Here is a 16,481-nt window from a genome sequence, read left to right as displayed (position 1 = left end):
CTCTAAACTTGACATTGTCCCCAAGTAATAGCCAGTTACTTTTTTTTTATTTGGGAAACATTTATCATAGCCAGTAACTCAGGGTTTTCTTCTCTCTTTGCTGCGGTAACTGCTAGTTTGGTTTCACTTTGGAGCCCTGATTCCATTCTCTGTATTACGTGAGCGTTTTGTGGTTCTTGGAGTTTGTCACCCAGAGGCTGGTGATGACTCACAAGTCTCAGATTCAAGGAATATGCCGCAGGTCTTGGTAGCTTGGTCTGACACGCCTTCCTGATTCTCATCTCCATAAAACAAAAACAAACAAACAAAAAAAAAAAACGCAAAAACCAAACCCGTTGCTGTCTTGTGGATTCCGACTCATAGCGACCTTGGCTGCTAACCAAAAGGTCGGCAGTTGGAATCCACCAGCCACTCCTTGGAAACCCTACGGGGCAGTTCTTCTCTGTCCTATAGGGTCGATAGAAGTCGGAATCGACTCCAGGACAATGTGTTTGGTTTTTTTCATCTCCATAAAGGAAGCTTTATTGTTGAGGAGGTGACAGGGACACATACATGAGGAAGTGGCCCAGAGCAAGATGTTCTTGAATTCCTTGCTTGATAAACCTCGACTGAAAGTCAATGTCATAACAACAGAGGGTCCCTGATGGAGCAGTAGAAGGACGGGGTGCAGAACTCAAATTCCAGTAAGAAGACCAGACTTAATGGTCTGACTGAGACTGGAGGTGCCCGGGAAAGCATGGCCCCTGGACTTTCTATCACCCAGAACTAAAACAATTTCTGAGGCCAACTCTTCAGACAGTGATTGGACTGGACTGTGGGACATAAAGTGATACTCGTGAAGAGTGTGCCTCTTAGTCAAGTAGATACAGGAGACCAAGGGAGCAGCTTCTGTCCAGAGGTGAGATGGGAAGGCAGAGAGGGTTACGAGCTGGTTGAATGGTCATGGGGATCAGGGGCGGAAAGAAGGAGTGTGCTGTCGCAGAATGGGGTGAGCAATTAGGGTTTCATGACAACGTATGTAAAAAAAATTTTGTATGGGAGACTAACTTGAAATGTAAACTTCCTTTAATTACAACAATTAAAAAAAAGGAAGTAAATGTCGTAAAGTCAGGAATTAAACAGTGATTTGGCCAAGTTCCTCATCCCTACATTAAAGAACAAAGCCCTAACTTTGTGATGTATTAAAATTATCTGAACATTTCGACATTTCCAAAAGGGTATTGCTGGCGCCACCTAGAGGGATCATTATAAATCTCACAACCTCTTGTTGAGTCTTTAAAATCACGGTATTTTCTGTAACCTGGACCTAAATGTGGTAGCTAGGCGTGGCAGCTATCCTTCTGCGAGGTCTGTTGTGTACGTTTTGGTGTTTTTATTTTGACATGAGGATGTGGAGATCCAGGATACTAGTTTTAATGTAACACGAAAGCTCTCCCAGGATAATTTCAGGGCGTAATTTGTTATACCAGTATAGTATCTTGTCAATTTCTCTTATTTCAAATACGTTTAAACTATTGGTTCACTTTTCACCCTCATTAGCTGATGAAGGGGCCATTACAAGCTCCAGTGCAATCTGAGTGCAATGCGTTTGCTCGGTACATTGACTGGATATGGTATTAACAGCTGCCTTTGGAAGCCCTGGTGGCTCAGTGGTTAAGAGCTAGGCTGCTAACCAAAAGGTCGGCAGTTCGAATCCACTAGATGCTCCTTGGAAACCCTATGGGGACAGTTTGCTCTGTCCTATTGGGTCGCTATGAGTCGGAATCGACTCGACGGCAATGGGTTTGGTTTTGGGTTTAGTTGCCTTTGAGTCGATTGCGACTCATGGAGATCCCGTGTGTGTCAGAGGAGAGCTGTGCTCCAGTGCTATTGAGCAAGTGTTCACTACTTCTTTAACAAAGCAGTTAACTCACTGAATTTTAATTGTCCTACAGTTTTGTCTCCACGGTAGGATATAAGCTCTTTGGGGACAGGGTCAAGTTTTTCTAGTTCATCTCTTCATTTTAGTGCATTTAACATTTAACAGGCGCTTAGTAAATGTTTAGGAATGATCAGTACCTAAGAAAACAGAAGGGAGACGACATCTTGCGCTTAAGGAACCCTGAGGCTCCGAGATAGATGATGTTTGCCTTCTTCATTAGGATTTCTTGCTGCCTCCATATTTCCCCAGCTTCACCAAAGCTGCCAGTCCTCTCATTTTACATATCAGGAAACTAACGCTCAAAGAGATTAAATGACCTGCCCAAGGTTACATGGCAGAGTTAATGTCAGAGCAAGGATTAGAACTCAAGCTTCCTGACTTCAGAGCTATTACTCTTTCCTCTTCATTACCAAATAATACTCTCAGCAGGGAAGATTCTGAGGAATGTTTGGGCTCAATCTAGAGAGATGGACCATGGAAGAAGGGGTTCATTAGCATGAGGCTGGTCAAACTCTGCCAGAACTTTTGTTACCATAACCTGGTGCAATGAATAAGGAAGACTGAAGAATTGATACATTTGAATTATGGTATTGGCAAAGAATTTTGAATATACCACGGACTGCCAGAAGAACAAATAAATCTGTCTCGGAAGAAATACAGCTAGAATGCTCCTTAGAAGCAAGGATGGTGAGACTTAGTCTCACTTACTTTGGACATGTTATCAGAAGGGACGAGTCCCTAAAGAAGGATATCATGCTCAGTATAGTAGAGGGTCAACGAAAAACAGGAAGACCCTCAAAGAGATGGATTGACATGGTGGGTGCAACAATGGGCTTACACATAACAACGATAGTGAGACTTGTGCCAGACCAGGCCGCATTTTGTTCTTTTGTACGTAGTGTCACGATGAGTCAGAATCGACTCCATGGCACCTAACAACAACAATGAAATCTAACTTTTTTATTTAGTCTTCTTAAAAAATAAAAACAGTGAGTGAGCTACATTCTCTGAGAAATACTGGCAAGAAAAAGAAATAATTTAAATGGACCCTCTTTATGTAAGGGAAGCTTAAAATGACACCTAAAGACAAAATCTGTTGTTGTTAGTTACCATCAAGTTGGCCTGAGACTCACGGGGACCCCATGCGAAACGGGATTGGACTGTTATGATCCATAAGGTTTTCACTGGCTGATTTTTGGAAACAGATCTCCAGGCCTTTCTTTCTAGTTTGTGTTAGTCTGGAAGCTCTGCTGAATCCTCTTCCACATCCTAGCAACACCCCAGCCTCCACTGACAGATGGGTGGTGGCTGTGCTTGAGGTGCTTTGGCTGGGACTTAAGCCCAGGTCTCCCACAAGAAAGATGAGAATTCTACCCTTGAACCACCACTGCCTCCAAGACAAAATATACCTTATAACAATGTCTGTTGAAAATATTATTTTATTATGAACAGTATAAACACTTCTTAATACATTTTGCAGAATGATAAACTTTCTTTTTCTTTGCATGAGTTTTATAAACAAGATCTCTCAGCTCAATTGTCCTTCTCTTGATGGCCATTCATATACTCAATAAGTATTTACTGATTATTCAATAAGTGTTTACTAATCTCCCTACCAAGTGCTAGGCACGGTGGACCGTGTTGGCAAAATCCTCAAGGGAATCACAATCTAGTAGACCATTCTCTTTTATTTTGAAGGTCCCTGTTTTAACATATGTACTTCCAATTTATGAGATATATTTTATTCTCTGGTATACAAGTCTTCCAAAAATAACCTATATATCCAAGACACGCTGAACAATTAAAAGAATTATCTAGATAAAATTGGGTTAAAATAATTCTTTTAGCCTTAAATAACCAAATGATTTGCAAAAAAGTAGTATGTGACCTTAGATTATTTTGATAACAATTTTAATTCTTTACTTTCTGACAGTTGAAAGAACAGAAATATTTTAATAAAAATAAAAATCATCCTTCTTTTTTTTCTATAAATATGCAAAGAGCTATTTGTCTTATTTGAGTGCAGCCCTGAGTCACTGTCAAAAGTGAGTGTTAAACAGAATCCAAAGGCCAAGTCTACCCTCCTCACCATTGTCATGGCCTCCTATCCTTAGTGACTTCGATATTTCTTTTATTGTCTGTGTGGAGAAGGGCATGAACACCCAAATCTTCTTGCTATGAAAACCAAATTATTTATTTCTCTGGAAAGTTGTCTACCACCACTGCTATCCACTGCCTTTGAGTTAATTCCAACCATAGTGACCCTATAGGACAGAGTAGAGCTGCCCCATAGGGTTTCCAAGACTGTAAATCTTTATGGAAGCAGACTGCCACATCTTTCTTCCGCGGAGTGGCTGGTGGGTTCGAACTGCCGACCTTTCAGTTAGCAGCCGGGCTCTTTAAACACTGCGCCACCAGGACTCCTTCACCACCAGGGAAGTTGTCTACCTTATATTTACTGCAGACGTTTCCCCTTGTATTTCCTCTTTTTCTCCTGTATGGTTACCATGTTCTTAAAAATCCATTTTTATGCTATTTTATAGTTTTTAGTAAAGATAATTTGTTACTTACATAAATTTGATTTACTTTTATGCCTTTGCAAAGTTTCTATATAAATATATTTGTAAGTATCCTAACTCTTTTTTGCTAGACCATGCATCTCATTTTTGGGGTGTGAAGTATTGTCAACTGTTACAACGCAAGAGTCAGGTGATCCTTAGAGATACTAAATACCATTAGTTTAAAATTCCTCAGTGTAGTTCCAGCCACACATAGCCATATAGATACTACATATTCAAAGATAACTTACTGAAGCTTGTTCACAGAACTAAGCTTTCCCCTGATATCTGCCTGTGTCCCCCACCCCCAATACCTTTGGAAGTATTTTTCCAAATGTTCTTTAGGATTTAAATAACAATTTTTAAAATACATTTAACACCACAATACAGAATTTGTTAGCATGACACGAACAATGCGGTTACTCCAGATGCTGTATTCAAACTGTATGTGTCCATTGAAAAAATAGATGTAACCTAGGAGAAAAAGGCCGTAAAGAAAATTTTAGAGTTTGAAATTAATAAGGTTTACTCCAGCTAACATTAAAGGTCCAATCTGTTAGATCCCACTTTTTTTTTTTTAACATTCTAATCTTTGTCTTTTTAAGCCTTCCTGATGCTTCAACATATACATAGTTTAAAAAAAAAAAAAGGATATAAAATTTCTCTCCCCCCCCAAAAAAAAAACAAACAAAAAAGTTCCCAGGTCTCTTAAATTTTCACCTAGAACTAATTGTTGTTTTGCCATGAGTTCCAGTTTTGAAGCTTGAATTACTAATGTCAGTGTATTTTGTTGTAGGTTAGGGACAATTTCTCTTATCATAATTAAAGCAGAAAATCATTATATAATTACAGTAGCTGTACGTCTTTATATGTAAATCAATCTTCACTCCATCCCCAATTTGAATTCTGTCAATACTGTTTGCATCTTAGTTATCTTTAACTATAATTTAAGGTAGTGCTTAAATTTCAGCATTCTTTCGTTGATACGATTAGCAATCATTAATTCAAATTCTCATTTATTCTAAACATACTTTTTTGTTTGCTCTTTGAGTAAGTACTCATGCAAGAATTATTCATTCTTTAACTGGCATATAGTTATTAGCACATCTAAGCTCTATACGGAGCCCTGGTGACATAGTGGTTAAGAGTTCTGCTAACCAAAAGGTCAGCAGTTCGAATCCACTAACTGCTTCTTGGAAACCCTATGGGGAAGTTCTACTCTGTCCTATAGGTCGCTATGAGTCAGAATCTACTTGACTGAAATGAGTTTGCTTTGGTTTTTGGAAGCCTTGTGTAGAAATCTTTTAGAAGAGTGTTTTGAGGGGCTACAGAAGCCCTCCATTAAGGTCAATGCAATGAAACTGGTTACCATTTTTCTCGTAGACAGCATCTACTTTATCACCAATTCCTGGGAAGTCCTCTTCTATTAGTCTTGGATAGTCTTTATCCATAATATGGTTAGTATCATCATATCTATTTAATAAGAAAGATAAATTCTTAAGTATGTTAGATTACTTACAAATTTCCTTAGAAATGATAGAGTGAATATAATGGCACCTTTCAAAATTGACTAGGATTTAAGAATCTAAGTCCTTTAAAAAAAAGAAAAAGATAGCTTTTTAAAATTATGAATTATAATACTGAGTGTATAGTGGACCCTGGGTGAGTATTTATTGACTTGCCCAAAGGCCATCTTTGCAAAGTTAGTTACAAGCTCATTTCCCATTTCCAAAATTAGGTATCTATTAGAAATAACATCGTTGCAAAAGAGTTTTTAGAGTGAAATAAATATATTTTTATTCATTGAACAATTATCTATTGCTCACCTACTACGTGCAAGGCAACTTGCTAAGTTCAGTAACAGATACAAAAGTATACAAGGTTTAATTTCTGTACTTAAACATTATGGGGGATATGATGGAGGTAAAGTTTCATATTCTATACTCCTCCTCCCCTAACTGCTCCCACACACTGGCCAACCAGACATTCTGAAATAACGTAAAGAACAGGCTCACGTAATGTACTACTGTTACTGATGAAAGTATTTTATATTCTTGATGTATGTTCATGCACACACATAACTGCAACACTAAGCAATAGAAGTTAAGCATCATGAAAGAGTAAACACGAAAAGTCATCCGAGTACAGAGGACTAGGAGGTAACCTCTGGATGAGGTGATCAGAAAAGGTTCTGCAGATGAAATAGTATGTCAAATGGAGTTTAAGCAACGGGTAGAATTTCATGAGGGAAAGACTTTCCAAGTAAGGAAAATCGCATAGACGAGGTTTAGGGGAGTAAAAGCACGAAGTATTTGAGATATGGTAAACAATCCTCCTTGACTGGACCATAGATTTTACGAGAGGTGTAGGACTGGAAGTGTAGCCTGGCAGTAATGTTTGCTGTTGTGAATGTCCTTATCAGAAATAAAGAAGTCAAAAGGCAAAGATGAGCCTGTGTATATGTGTGTGTGTGGGTACAGAGATGGGGTAAAGCTTTCATTTTAGATATTTCAAGTGTCGGGTACCTTTGGGATATTCCCATATCCAAATATAGACATGCACCTAGGCTCCTAAATGTTACTAATGGCAATGTTGCCTTAGTCTTTACATTTGTTTTGGATATTACAGCCTCACTTGCCCTTCAGAATGAAACTGACTTCACAAACTACTGGCCTAGCAGCTTCCTGGCCAACCTCCCCCAATGGCTCACTCAACTCTGTAGAAATGGAGGTCTCCTGTCAATCAGTCATCTCCTGTAGTTATATTGGAATTCTCTCTGGCCAGAGAAGATGGAGCCACATGTGAATTAGGAGATGATGACAAGAAAGAGAATCCAGGAGAAAGATTAGAAGGAATAAAAGTGTCAAAGTAAAAGAGATGGTTTTGTCATGGTTGAGCCACAATTAATGACTAAGGAAGAAAAGAGTAGCTCAGAAGAGGTGAGTATTATATGTATGTGTATGTTTTATGAGGATTAAGACTTTTAAATACCTGTCTACAGGGCTGTCTGACGTAGCTGACATGGAACAGAAACGAATGACTAATTTGACATTGTAAATAATGCATAAGATAATTTATAATAACGAGAGTTGTTAAAGACTAACTTTGCCTCTATGACACAATGTGAGTCAGTAAATATGACTGCCATACCTCCAGACTTGGTTTCCTGAGAAGAAGAGAGTCTTGCCTGTGTTCTCAAAGTGAACAGCTGCACTTATCATTTTAACCTCTTTTGGAAATCCTAGTTCAGATATTTTTTTGGGATAACCTTCCAGAATATCATAACCATTAAGAGCCCAAAATTTTCTTCCTGAAATAAGTGGGAGAACAATTTTATTTTCCAAGGGATTCTATCAGAATTCACATATGTAGGCATTTACTTCAACAAAGAAAGACTCATATATTTAGAAATAAAATATTCAGCGTTTGTGATCACCATGTTTATGAAACATAAAAATATGAGCATTCTTCAGAGTTTAAATCCCTTTAAAATCTTATTTTTTAACCATGAGTATAGCCATCCAAATATCATAATGAGTTTGGCAATTTATTATCTCTGAGTATTCAGTTTGGAGCTGGGTGAAAAAATATATTAAAATTTCTGCATGGATAAATAGCATGGTAGGAACAATAAATTAGAATGAAAACTAAAATTTTATACCAGCCAGAAATTTATTATTTCTTTCTCTAAAAGTAACTACATTATAGCATTCATTAACCATAGTCAAACAATAGAAACAAGTTAACATCAGTAGAATGTTATATAATGATAAATTATAATCATGAAGATGGAGTAACAATTTGAAAAAGTTTCCATGACTTTGTGTCAAGGAAACAAGTAGAATATAAAAATGTATCTGCACCATAAATATAAGTATGTAAAAAAAATTATGTTTTACATATAGCGAAGGACTGACTAGAAAAGAGAGTGAGAAAATTAATAAAACTGATTTTTTAGAAGGGTAGAATTACAGGCAATAGTTTTTTCAGTTTTTCAAGATGTGCATTGTTATAATGTTTGTACAAGAAATAATTTTTAAGAGAAGAAAAACTGACAAAACTGACACGAAACAAGGGACCAATATGACAAGTAATAATGTAGAACTTTTACATGTCAGATTTGGAGACATTTGGTGGAACGGTTTCAGGGGCTTTCTGGTTTCTCTTTGTTATTCTTGATCTCTAATTTTGGTATATTCTCAGTAATGATCATTTACTAAGTTTCTGGTAGCATCAAGTTCTCCACTGCCAACCTGGAGATGTGGGAAGCCTCACCCGTGGAAGGCTTACCTCTAAAGATGAAGATAAGGTCATGAGAAGGGTGCTCATATGCAGCATCAATACGGTTGGGAAGATCTGGCCAAAATGATTTAGTTAAAAACAGCTCCGCCTCAACCTGCTGAGGATGCAGGCGCCAGAAGAATCTAACACAAAAGTAGAATACAAAGTTTATAGAGAGTAAAAATACATATTGTTAAGTAGGATATTTCTATCTCTCTAGCAATCTATCTTCACATCACTGCAGAGAGTTAAAAACAACCATTGCCTATCACATGTGAAGCGGGGGAAAATCCATTCCCTTTTAAGCTGTTGCTATCCTAACTCTGTTGTTAGGTGCCGTTGAATAGGTTCCAACTCATGGCAACCCTATAGGACAGAGTGGAACTGCCCCGGTTTCCAAGGAGAGGCTAGTGGATTTGAACTGCCGACCTTGTGGTTAGCGGCTGAGCTCTTAACCACTACACTGCCAGGGCTCCCTAACTAGCCTAAGGTATTAAAGTTTAAAATATTCCAGAGTCTTTGTGAAGGCTCTAAGTCCTTTGTGGGTTGGCACTATGCTTTGTTCAGTTTTTACATATCTTGCAAATGGCAAGCAAATGTGCCAGGTACTACGTTGGGCTCTGGAAATAAAACATGAGTTATACAAATGATGTTTTCCCTTTCTAATGGCTTGGAGAAACTGACACAGAGAGAACACCTTGCAATTTGTAGACATGGCTTCACAAATGTTTGTCACATGCAGGTTTTATGAAAGAATCCCAAGTGTACCTGTCTTTAAAGATCATTGTTTCTCCTCGGAGACTGGTAATAGCATCAAGGGATAAGGAGGGATCACATTTGTCTGGAGTTTTGGGATGTTTAGGGTTAGGGTCTTCATCTCCTGGACCTGAAGTGATGAATGAATAAAAGAAATTACTGATGATGACCTTACCGATGACGCTGGTCTCAGCACAACAGGCTGATTCTGCTAACAGAGAGTAGGAGAAGATTCTCTGGAGGGAGACAGTATTCTCTGAGGCTCCTACATAATGGTACCCTGTACTATTACTTCCTTCATCAAGGGTTACCAAGGTCTTACAGGTGGGGCTGTCCTTTATCCTTTCATTCTTCAGGACTCCTTGAGATTCATTTTTACTACAAATTTAGGATTTTGGAGGTTGATGATAGAAACAGAGGAAAAAAGCAAAAGTCGTTGAGAAAAAGTTTCCCCATGCTTTGCAAAACTTATTGGTAGGCTGCTCATGAGAAATAGGTTCTCCTTCAAGCCATTTCTGAAGGCTCATCATCCAATGGGAGCCCTCACCTCTGCCCCTTCTCTTGCCTATTTTACCAGCTGTCAACTCTGGCTAACGTTATTTCATCAGTTTGCCACAGTGCAGCTGCATCTCAGTCATAATCCAGGTCTTCAGCAACTGTGATAGGACTTACCACATTTGTAACTTTTCTACCAGCTTACATGAGTGAAGATGGGGTACGGTGCACAATAATAATTCTACACTACTTTTTCTCTGTCTAGTTCATATTAGCTCTATCATCAGTTCTTTGGTCACAACATTGTAGAAATTAATGAGAATTGCAAAATAAATTGGCAAATTCCCTTTGTCATCAGCAAGTTCATATCAACATCTACACTAGCTGCTGTAACAATTATTGGGATGGCATGAGTATATTTTCTGAGCTATGTGCTCCAGCAGTGTTTACATCAATGAACTGTGCACTGTAGCTTTAACTCTATTCGTGGCAGACACTCTTCCTTGTTTGGGTTGAAGTTAAATTATTTTGTAAATATTATCGAAAATTCGGAAGAAAAAAGAAAGACGTTTTTACAACGGTGACTGTAGAGGTTGAGTAAAAACCACCTCAAACCACTTGAGCAGTTTCTACGATGGGAAATTGGAGCGCTTGAAAGAATACTCTGAATTTATAAAAGCTAGTTAAGATCTCACTTTCACCATCAGTTGTGTGACTAACCAATAAACCAGTTGCCATCAAGTCAATTCCAACTCATGTCACCCATGTCCATGTGCTTCAGACTAGAACTGCACTCCATAGGTTTTCATGGCTGTGACCTTTCAGAAACAGATCACCAGGCCTTTCTTCTGAGGTACCTCTGGGTAGGTTTGAACCACCAACTTTTAGGTTACTGGCCCACCTCTTCACTGTTTGAACCACCCAGGAACTCTTGTTGTGGGACTACAGGAACACTATTTAAACTCTCTGAGGCTTAGTTTCCTCATTGGTTAAGTGGGGAATGAAATATTTTCCTTTCTTTTATATTGCGTGGTACGTTTGAGGGTATCAAATGTGTCTTGCAATATATAAAATACAAATACAAGGAGTTGTATTCTGCAAAAACCTTGAAGAATGGAATATTTTCTGCTTGAGTAGGTAGTTTGACTTGGAAATAAAAAATGAGTATGTTTACCTAGGTTTTAGTAACAAAACGAGGATAGCATTATTGACAATGGTAGCTCACCAGTAATTTAGAAAATAAACATATGTGCCTATGCTGCTTTTAAACAGATAGTTACCATAGAGAGCCTGGATCCCTTGAACATCATCATCAGGAAGTACAAAGTGGCTTTTGCCAGTGTAGGTGTAGATGGGAAACATGAGTGCTCCTGGGTCCTTGGAGTGGTCGAGACCCAAGGAGTGGCCAAACTCATGGGCAGCAACAAGGAACAAGTTGTAACCTATAACAAAAAACAAAGAAACAGTGAGAAAACGGTGTACTCCAACAACCAGTTAATGAAAGAAATATCATCTTCCTCATCAATTTGGCATGTCACCGTTTCTCTTTCTTGGCTCTCTTACTCATATTTTAAAATTAATATTTAGTTGCTTGAAGGAAGATTCAAAGTATTGATTTAAATCCTTATAAATAATTTAGTGTTCTCTTTAATTGTACCTGCCTACAGAATTTGAATGTCAATAGCTAACTCTCAAATAATTAGGGATTTACTGTGAAAACACTAGTAACTCTGATATGCTCTTTACTGTGAAGGCACTAGTAATTCTAACTTGTTGTTTGCCTTCTCACGGTCAGGTGGGAAAAATTGACAGTGATCACCTTAAATGAGAATTGGAGAAATCACATAGGGTAGTACATAGCTAGGATGCTGCCTAGTACATCATCCAAACAGGAGGTAGCATCCAAAGGGATGAGGACCAAGTATGGAGGACATACTAAAGACAGTCACTTGGGAACACATTCCATTCAGGTGATTTTTTCCAGACTATCTCTAGTCTAGAGTCTAGAAAAAACAAAATTCTGGACATAATTGATCAACTTTACTCTGGAAGACCACTATGCCACTGTATTTACACTGCTCGCTCTAGTCATGTGTTCTGCCAATTTTTGAGTCTCCTAATACTGGTATTTAAGCTGGAGAGAAAGATAATAAAAGATTAAAAGAAAACTAAGATGACTAAGACAGTAGAGTTTTTTATTACTTCTGCTTAGAACACACCCAAGAGTGGTTTCAATCTGACCTCATATACCCTTTGTCATCATAGTCTATGCATTAAGAAAATGTACAGTAAAATCTGCAAAAGCTGGAACCTATGTAAGGCAGAAACCTGTCAGAGAAGGAAAACGCAAATATTTTCCACTAAAACGAGCAATAGAAAAGTGGTAAGACTGCACCCTGTCAAAGGCGGAAAACGTTTGAGACCCGAAAAAACAAGGCAATCCCACTGAGTTCCAGCTCTTACAGTTTTCACTGTATAACCAACTCAGAGAGTTGTGCAGACAGTAAGGGCAATCAAAGTTCACATAATTTGAGTGATAATTCTTCACTGAAATGCCTAGTAATGGACACTTTTCTTGGTCTTTAGCTGAAAAATTAATCCAGATTTGTTTGTGTATGTTTAATAAATATTTCAAACACAGAATTTGTGCAGGAATCTAAAACTGAGGCTTACCATCACTCTGTCTTAACAATACTAGATGTTATCTATCCTTTCTTCCTGAAACTATTCTCACCCATGAAATATTCAGAACATAAACATGTAAACTTCTCAACTCTCTCTCCAAAGACAGAGTCAGCTCAAGAGTTGAGACATTGAAACTTCAAGGCCAATTTTACTGTTTGGAAAAATAATTATTTGTATTTAAATGAATTATAAAAATTAGCAGTCCATGATGACCACCTCTAGTTGTTAAAAGGGTCAATATAACTGCAAAATTAAGTTCTAGTTGGAACAATCTATTTGGCTTTGCTTCCTAAATTAACATTTCCAATTTTTTTGAGCCTTGAAGATTCAAATACTAGCTGAATTCATTCAATGTTCAGTTTCATTTTGCTTGTGTAAATAGAACCTTCATTTGATGTGTCTTGTGTTGTTTGGAGTAAGAAACTACCCTGATTTGTCAAACGGTTATTTATGAAATAAACAATATAGATAAGTCTGAAACAAGTAACTCGTATACTGGGGATCAAAGATTTGACTGAAGTTGTGGCATTTATTTTTCTACCAATGAAAAGACTATTTCAATCCACCTCTAACTCATCTATGACCTACAGACACAGCCTTAATAGTTGTTAGATAGATTTGTAATAAACTGTACTTCTTCAACATGCCAAAAAGTAATCCACAGTAACAATACTTTGGTTGACCAACAAGACATTTTGACCCTATTTCAAGGTTAGTTAGTATCCCTCAAGCTACTATGATAAATTATGTAGATTTTTGCTCATTTTTCATGTTTTACATTGCTTTATACAAATGTCACTTGTAGAGACACTACACTCATAAGTATTAAATATAAACTTTTTAATTGTTTTAGAAAATGTAATCAAGTACCAAATATAATTTTTTTGTATCCTTCCTAATTCCTTACCAGAAGGTTCACTATCCAATATAATCTAATAACCCATGAATTATAACTTTATAAGAAGTATTACCTTTGGAACTACTTGTCCAGGTTTCATCATCATCAAAATGGGCATCTCCTCCAACATTTGGCCCAGGAGGAAAAGCATGAGCCAGCAGACCAGAGGGTCCATCAAATGGATAGAAGTCACCGTGCTCTACACATGAAAGCAAAAGTTAGGAATCTGATTATACTTAGCAGTGTTTGGTGGGGTTTGTTGAATACTGTAAAAAGTAACGAATGCCTTAAAAATGGAATAAAAGAATGAAACTAATGAAAGATGAAAATATAAAAATGATTCTGCTTTATTACCTTTAGTTCCAAAAGAGATCATGATATCAGCAGTGCCATTGTGAAGTCTGGTAAAATTCAAAGGTGTCACATCAGACCAAACTTTGAAGGCCTTTCTGAAAGCCTTTTCAACTTCAGAATGAGTCAGATCAGGGGTATAATTCAGAATCCTATTCAACAGAGAAAGTTTCAATTATATTTTTGGAAGGTGAAAGCTATTTTGAATATATTTTCTTAGAACCTTGCTTTTCAACTCAAAATACAGTAGTGTCTTAAAAGTTCTGCTAGAGGTCCATTGTTTCAAAGAATATATCAATTCTCAAAAAACTCATTGCCACTGCGTTGATTCTGATTCATAGTGATCCTATAGGACAGAGCAGAACTGCTCCATAGGATTTACCAAGGAATAGCTGGTGAGTTTGAACCACCGACATTTTGGTAAGCAGCCAAGCTCTTAACAACTGTGCCAAGTTGCCACTGAGCTGATTCTGACCTATGGCAACCCCATGAGTGTCAGAGTAGAGCTATACTCCATAGGGTTTTCAATGGATAGTTTTTTGGAAGTAGATTGTCAGGACTTTCTTCTGAGGAGCCTCTGGGTGGATTCAAACCTTCAATCTTTTGGTTAGCAGTCGAGCTAACCGTTTGAACCACCTAGGGCTCCTATTATACCATATGTCTGAACATTTGGCATCTTAAATTTTAAATATCCAGATGTTTAATAGAACTTATTTTGAACCTAAAATTTTGGAATTACATTGATATAGCCAAATAAACGAAGCATATCTGTACAAGTCCTAGAGAGAAAAGAAAAGAATTTCTTCATCTTTAGCACTGTTGTAATAAATACACTTAATGTATTACATTTGTAAACTTTCTTGAGTCTACTTTTCTATTTTCATTTTATTTCTAAAAGAAATATTTTGAGATTTCCACTGAAAAATAATGTTGGGCTAACTTAACAGTAATAGATGTTACAAGACATCCTCATCAACAGTATTAAAGTTATCCCTGGACTTAACTTTCCCTTAACCAATGGGACTATAAGTGCTCTAACCATCATGAATAGCTTATGATAAAAATTAACTTTTAATACTATTTTTAAAAAAACAACAAATTTTAAAGACAGTGTATGATTTACCTGTAGGTTAAATTCATTTTAGACCATTTGAGAGTTCGAGGGAAAACATTGTATTCTCCCACATCAGGGACTCCACATCTTGGTTTTTTCATAATATTTAAGGTGTTATCATCAAGTTTGCCAGTCACTTCTAAGCCAAAAAATGACTGCATTTCTCGGAGCCTATTGCCCATGGAATTTGCTGTGTTCTTCTTCAGGATTCCAGCAGGATTCAGAGGATGGTAGTATGATTTCAGGTAGTGCTAAGAAAGAAACCCAAATAACTTGTTTTAAAAGAGAACAGCATTTATAAAATGTACCATACCATTGGGATTGGCAAGATACCCTACCTCTGCAAACTGGAAGTCTTCCTCAGACAAATCATCACTGTCCTCATCATCAGGAAGGGGCAGGGACCAACAATGAGTCCAGCTCAAGAAGAGAAAGGCAGCCAGGACACCTGGATGCATCTTGAATGGATATGCCTGGAGGCTGCTGCCTTTTCACGGACAAGTGCCTTTACTTTTATAGGCCCACAACAGTTGAGTCATCACTTACAGACATATTTCAACCTCCTAGTCGGTTGAAGGTAAACATGCTTACATGGGGACTTTTTTTTATTTTTTTTCTCTCACCCAAGAAGTGTGGTTTGTGGTAGAATTGAAGGAAATATAAAATGAGGGCGTCTCTAGTTTCATCCGGGTCTCAAAACCCATCTGGCGAAATAAACAGCCTCAGCATATTTATGGATAGTGTGGGAAGAAGTAGGCAGTAGTACGTTTTTCACTTGGCAAAAATGTTTTTCTTCCTTATAGGGAAGTAGCTATTTTTATTTTTCAGATAATAAGAATATCAATATGGTATGCTTGCTCTCAGAAAGAGAAGCCTCATCCTGCTAAAATCTTCCAGGATGTTTATAACCTGGTGGGTTCTAAACTGCACTGTCTCTAACGCAACCGCAGAGGGAAATGTTGTCTGCCTGAAGGCCATGGAATTGGACTAGAACCAAACTTGGCTGCTCTGTGGTGCTGTAGCACTTCCATAGCATTGAGTCCTGCGGTTGGAATTTAAAAGCACTAGCTTGAACTACCGACCAATATTAAGTCCTACACAAATTCCCCACAAGTCCAGGCAAAGGTAAAAGAAATCTGTAGAAATACAACTATAATGGCTAACACATATTGAGGGATTATGATATGCTGGGATTAAAAATATTATTTAATTCTTACAACAGACTTATGAAGTAGGTACTATTGTAAGACTTATTTCCATTTTACAGATGAATAATCTGGGGCACAGAGAAATTAATAGCTTGCTTAAGGCCACACAGTTAATAAATGGTAGAATAAGGATTTGAACCCAAGCCAGTTGTCTTAAGACTCCGTATTCTTAACCACCATCCAATATGGCATCTATCTCCATGCCATTCTCAGA

At 37.6% G+C, this 16,481-nt stretch overlaps 1 protein-coding gene across 1 annotated transcript; it reads right to left on the bottom strand.

Annotated features, from left to right (window-relative positions):
* Positions 1 to 4,356: 4,356 nt before the first annotated feature.
* MMP13 (matrix metallopeptidase 13) lies at positions 4,357 to 15,539 on the bottom strand. Its single transcript, XM_004385855.1, has 10 exons — positions 15,398 to 15,539; positions 15,069 to 15,310; positions 13,949 to 14,097; positions 13,668 to 13,793; positions 11,292 to 11,453; positions 9,529 to 9,646; positions 8,770 to 8,903; positions 7,630 to 7,789; positions 5,849 to 5,952; positions 4,357 to 4,953 (listed from the first exon to the last, which is right to left on the bottom strand). The coding sequence occupies exons 1-10, from the start codon at positions 15,515 to 15,517 to the stop codon at positions 4,853 to 4,855; spliced, it is 1,416 nt and encodes a 471-aa protein (XP_004385912.1). The 5' UTR covers positions 15,518 to 15,539; the 3' UTR covers positions 4,357 to 4,852.
* Positions 15,540 to 16,481: the final 942 nt, after the last annotated feature.

The sequence above is a fragment of the Trichechus manatus genome, unplaced genomic scaffold (assembly GCF_000243295.1).
Source record: "Trichechus manatus latirostris isolate Lorelei unplaced genomic scaffold, TriManLat1.0 scaffold00148, whole genome shotgun sequence".
Classification (NCBI taxonomy): domain Eukaryota; kingdom Metazoa; phylum Chordata; class Mammalia; order Sirenia; family Trichechidae; genus Trichechus; species Trichechus manatus.
This window is presented reverse-complemented; position numbering and strand designations above follow the sequence as displayed.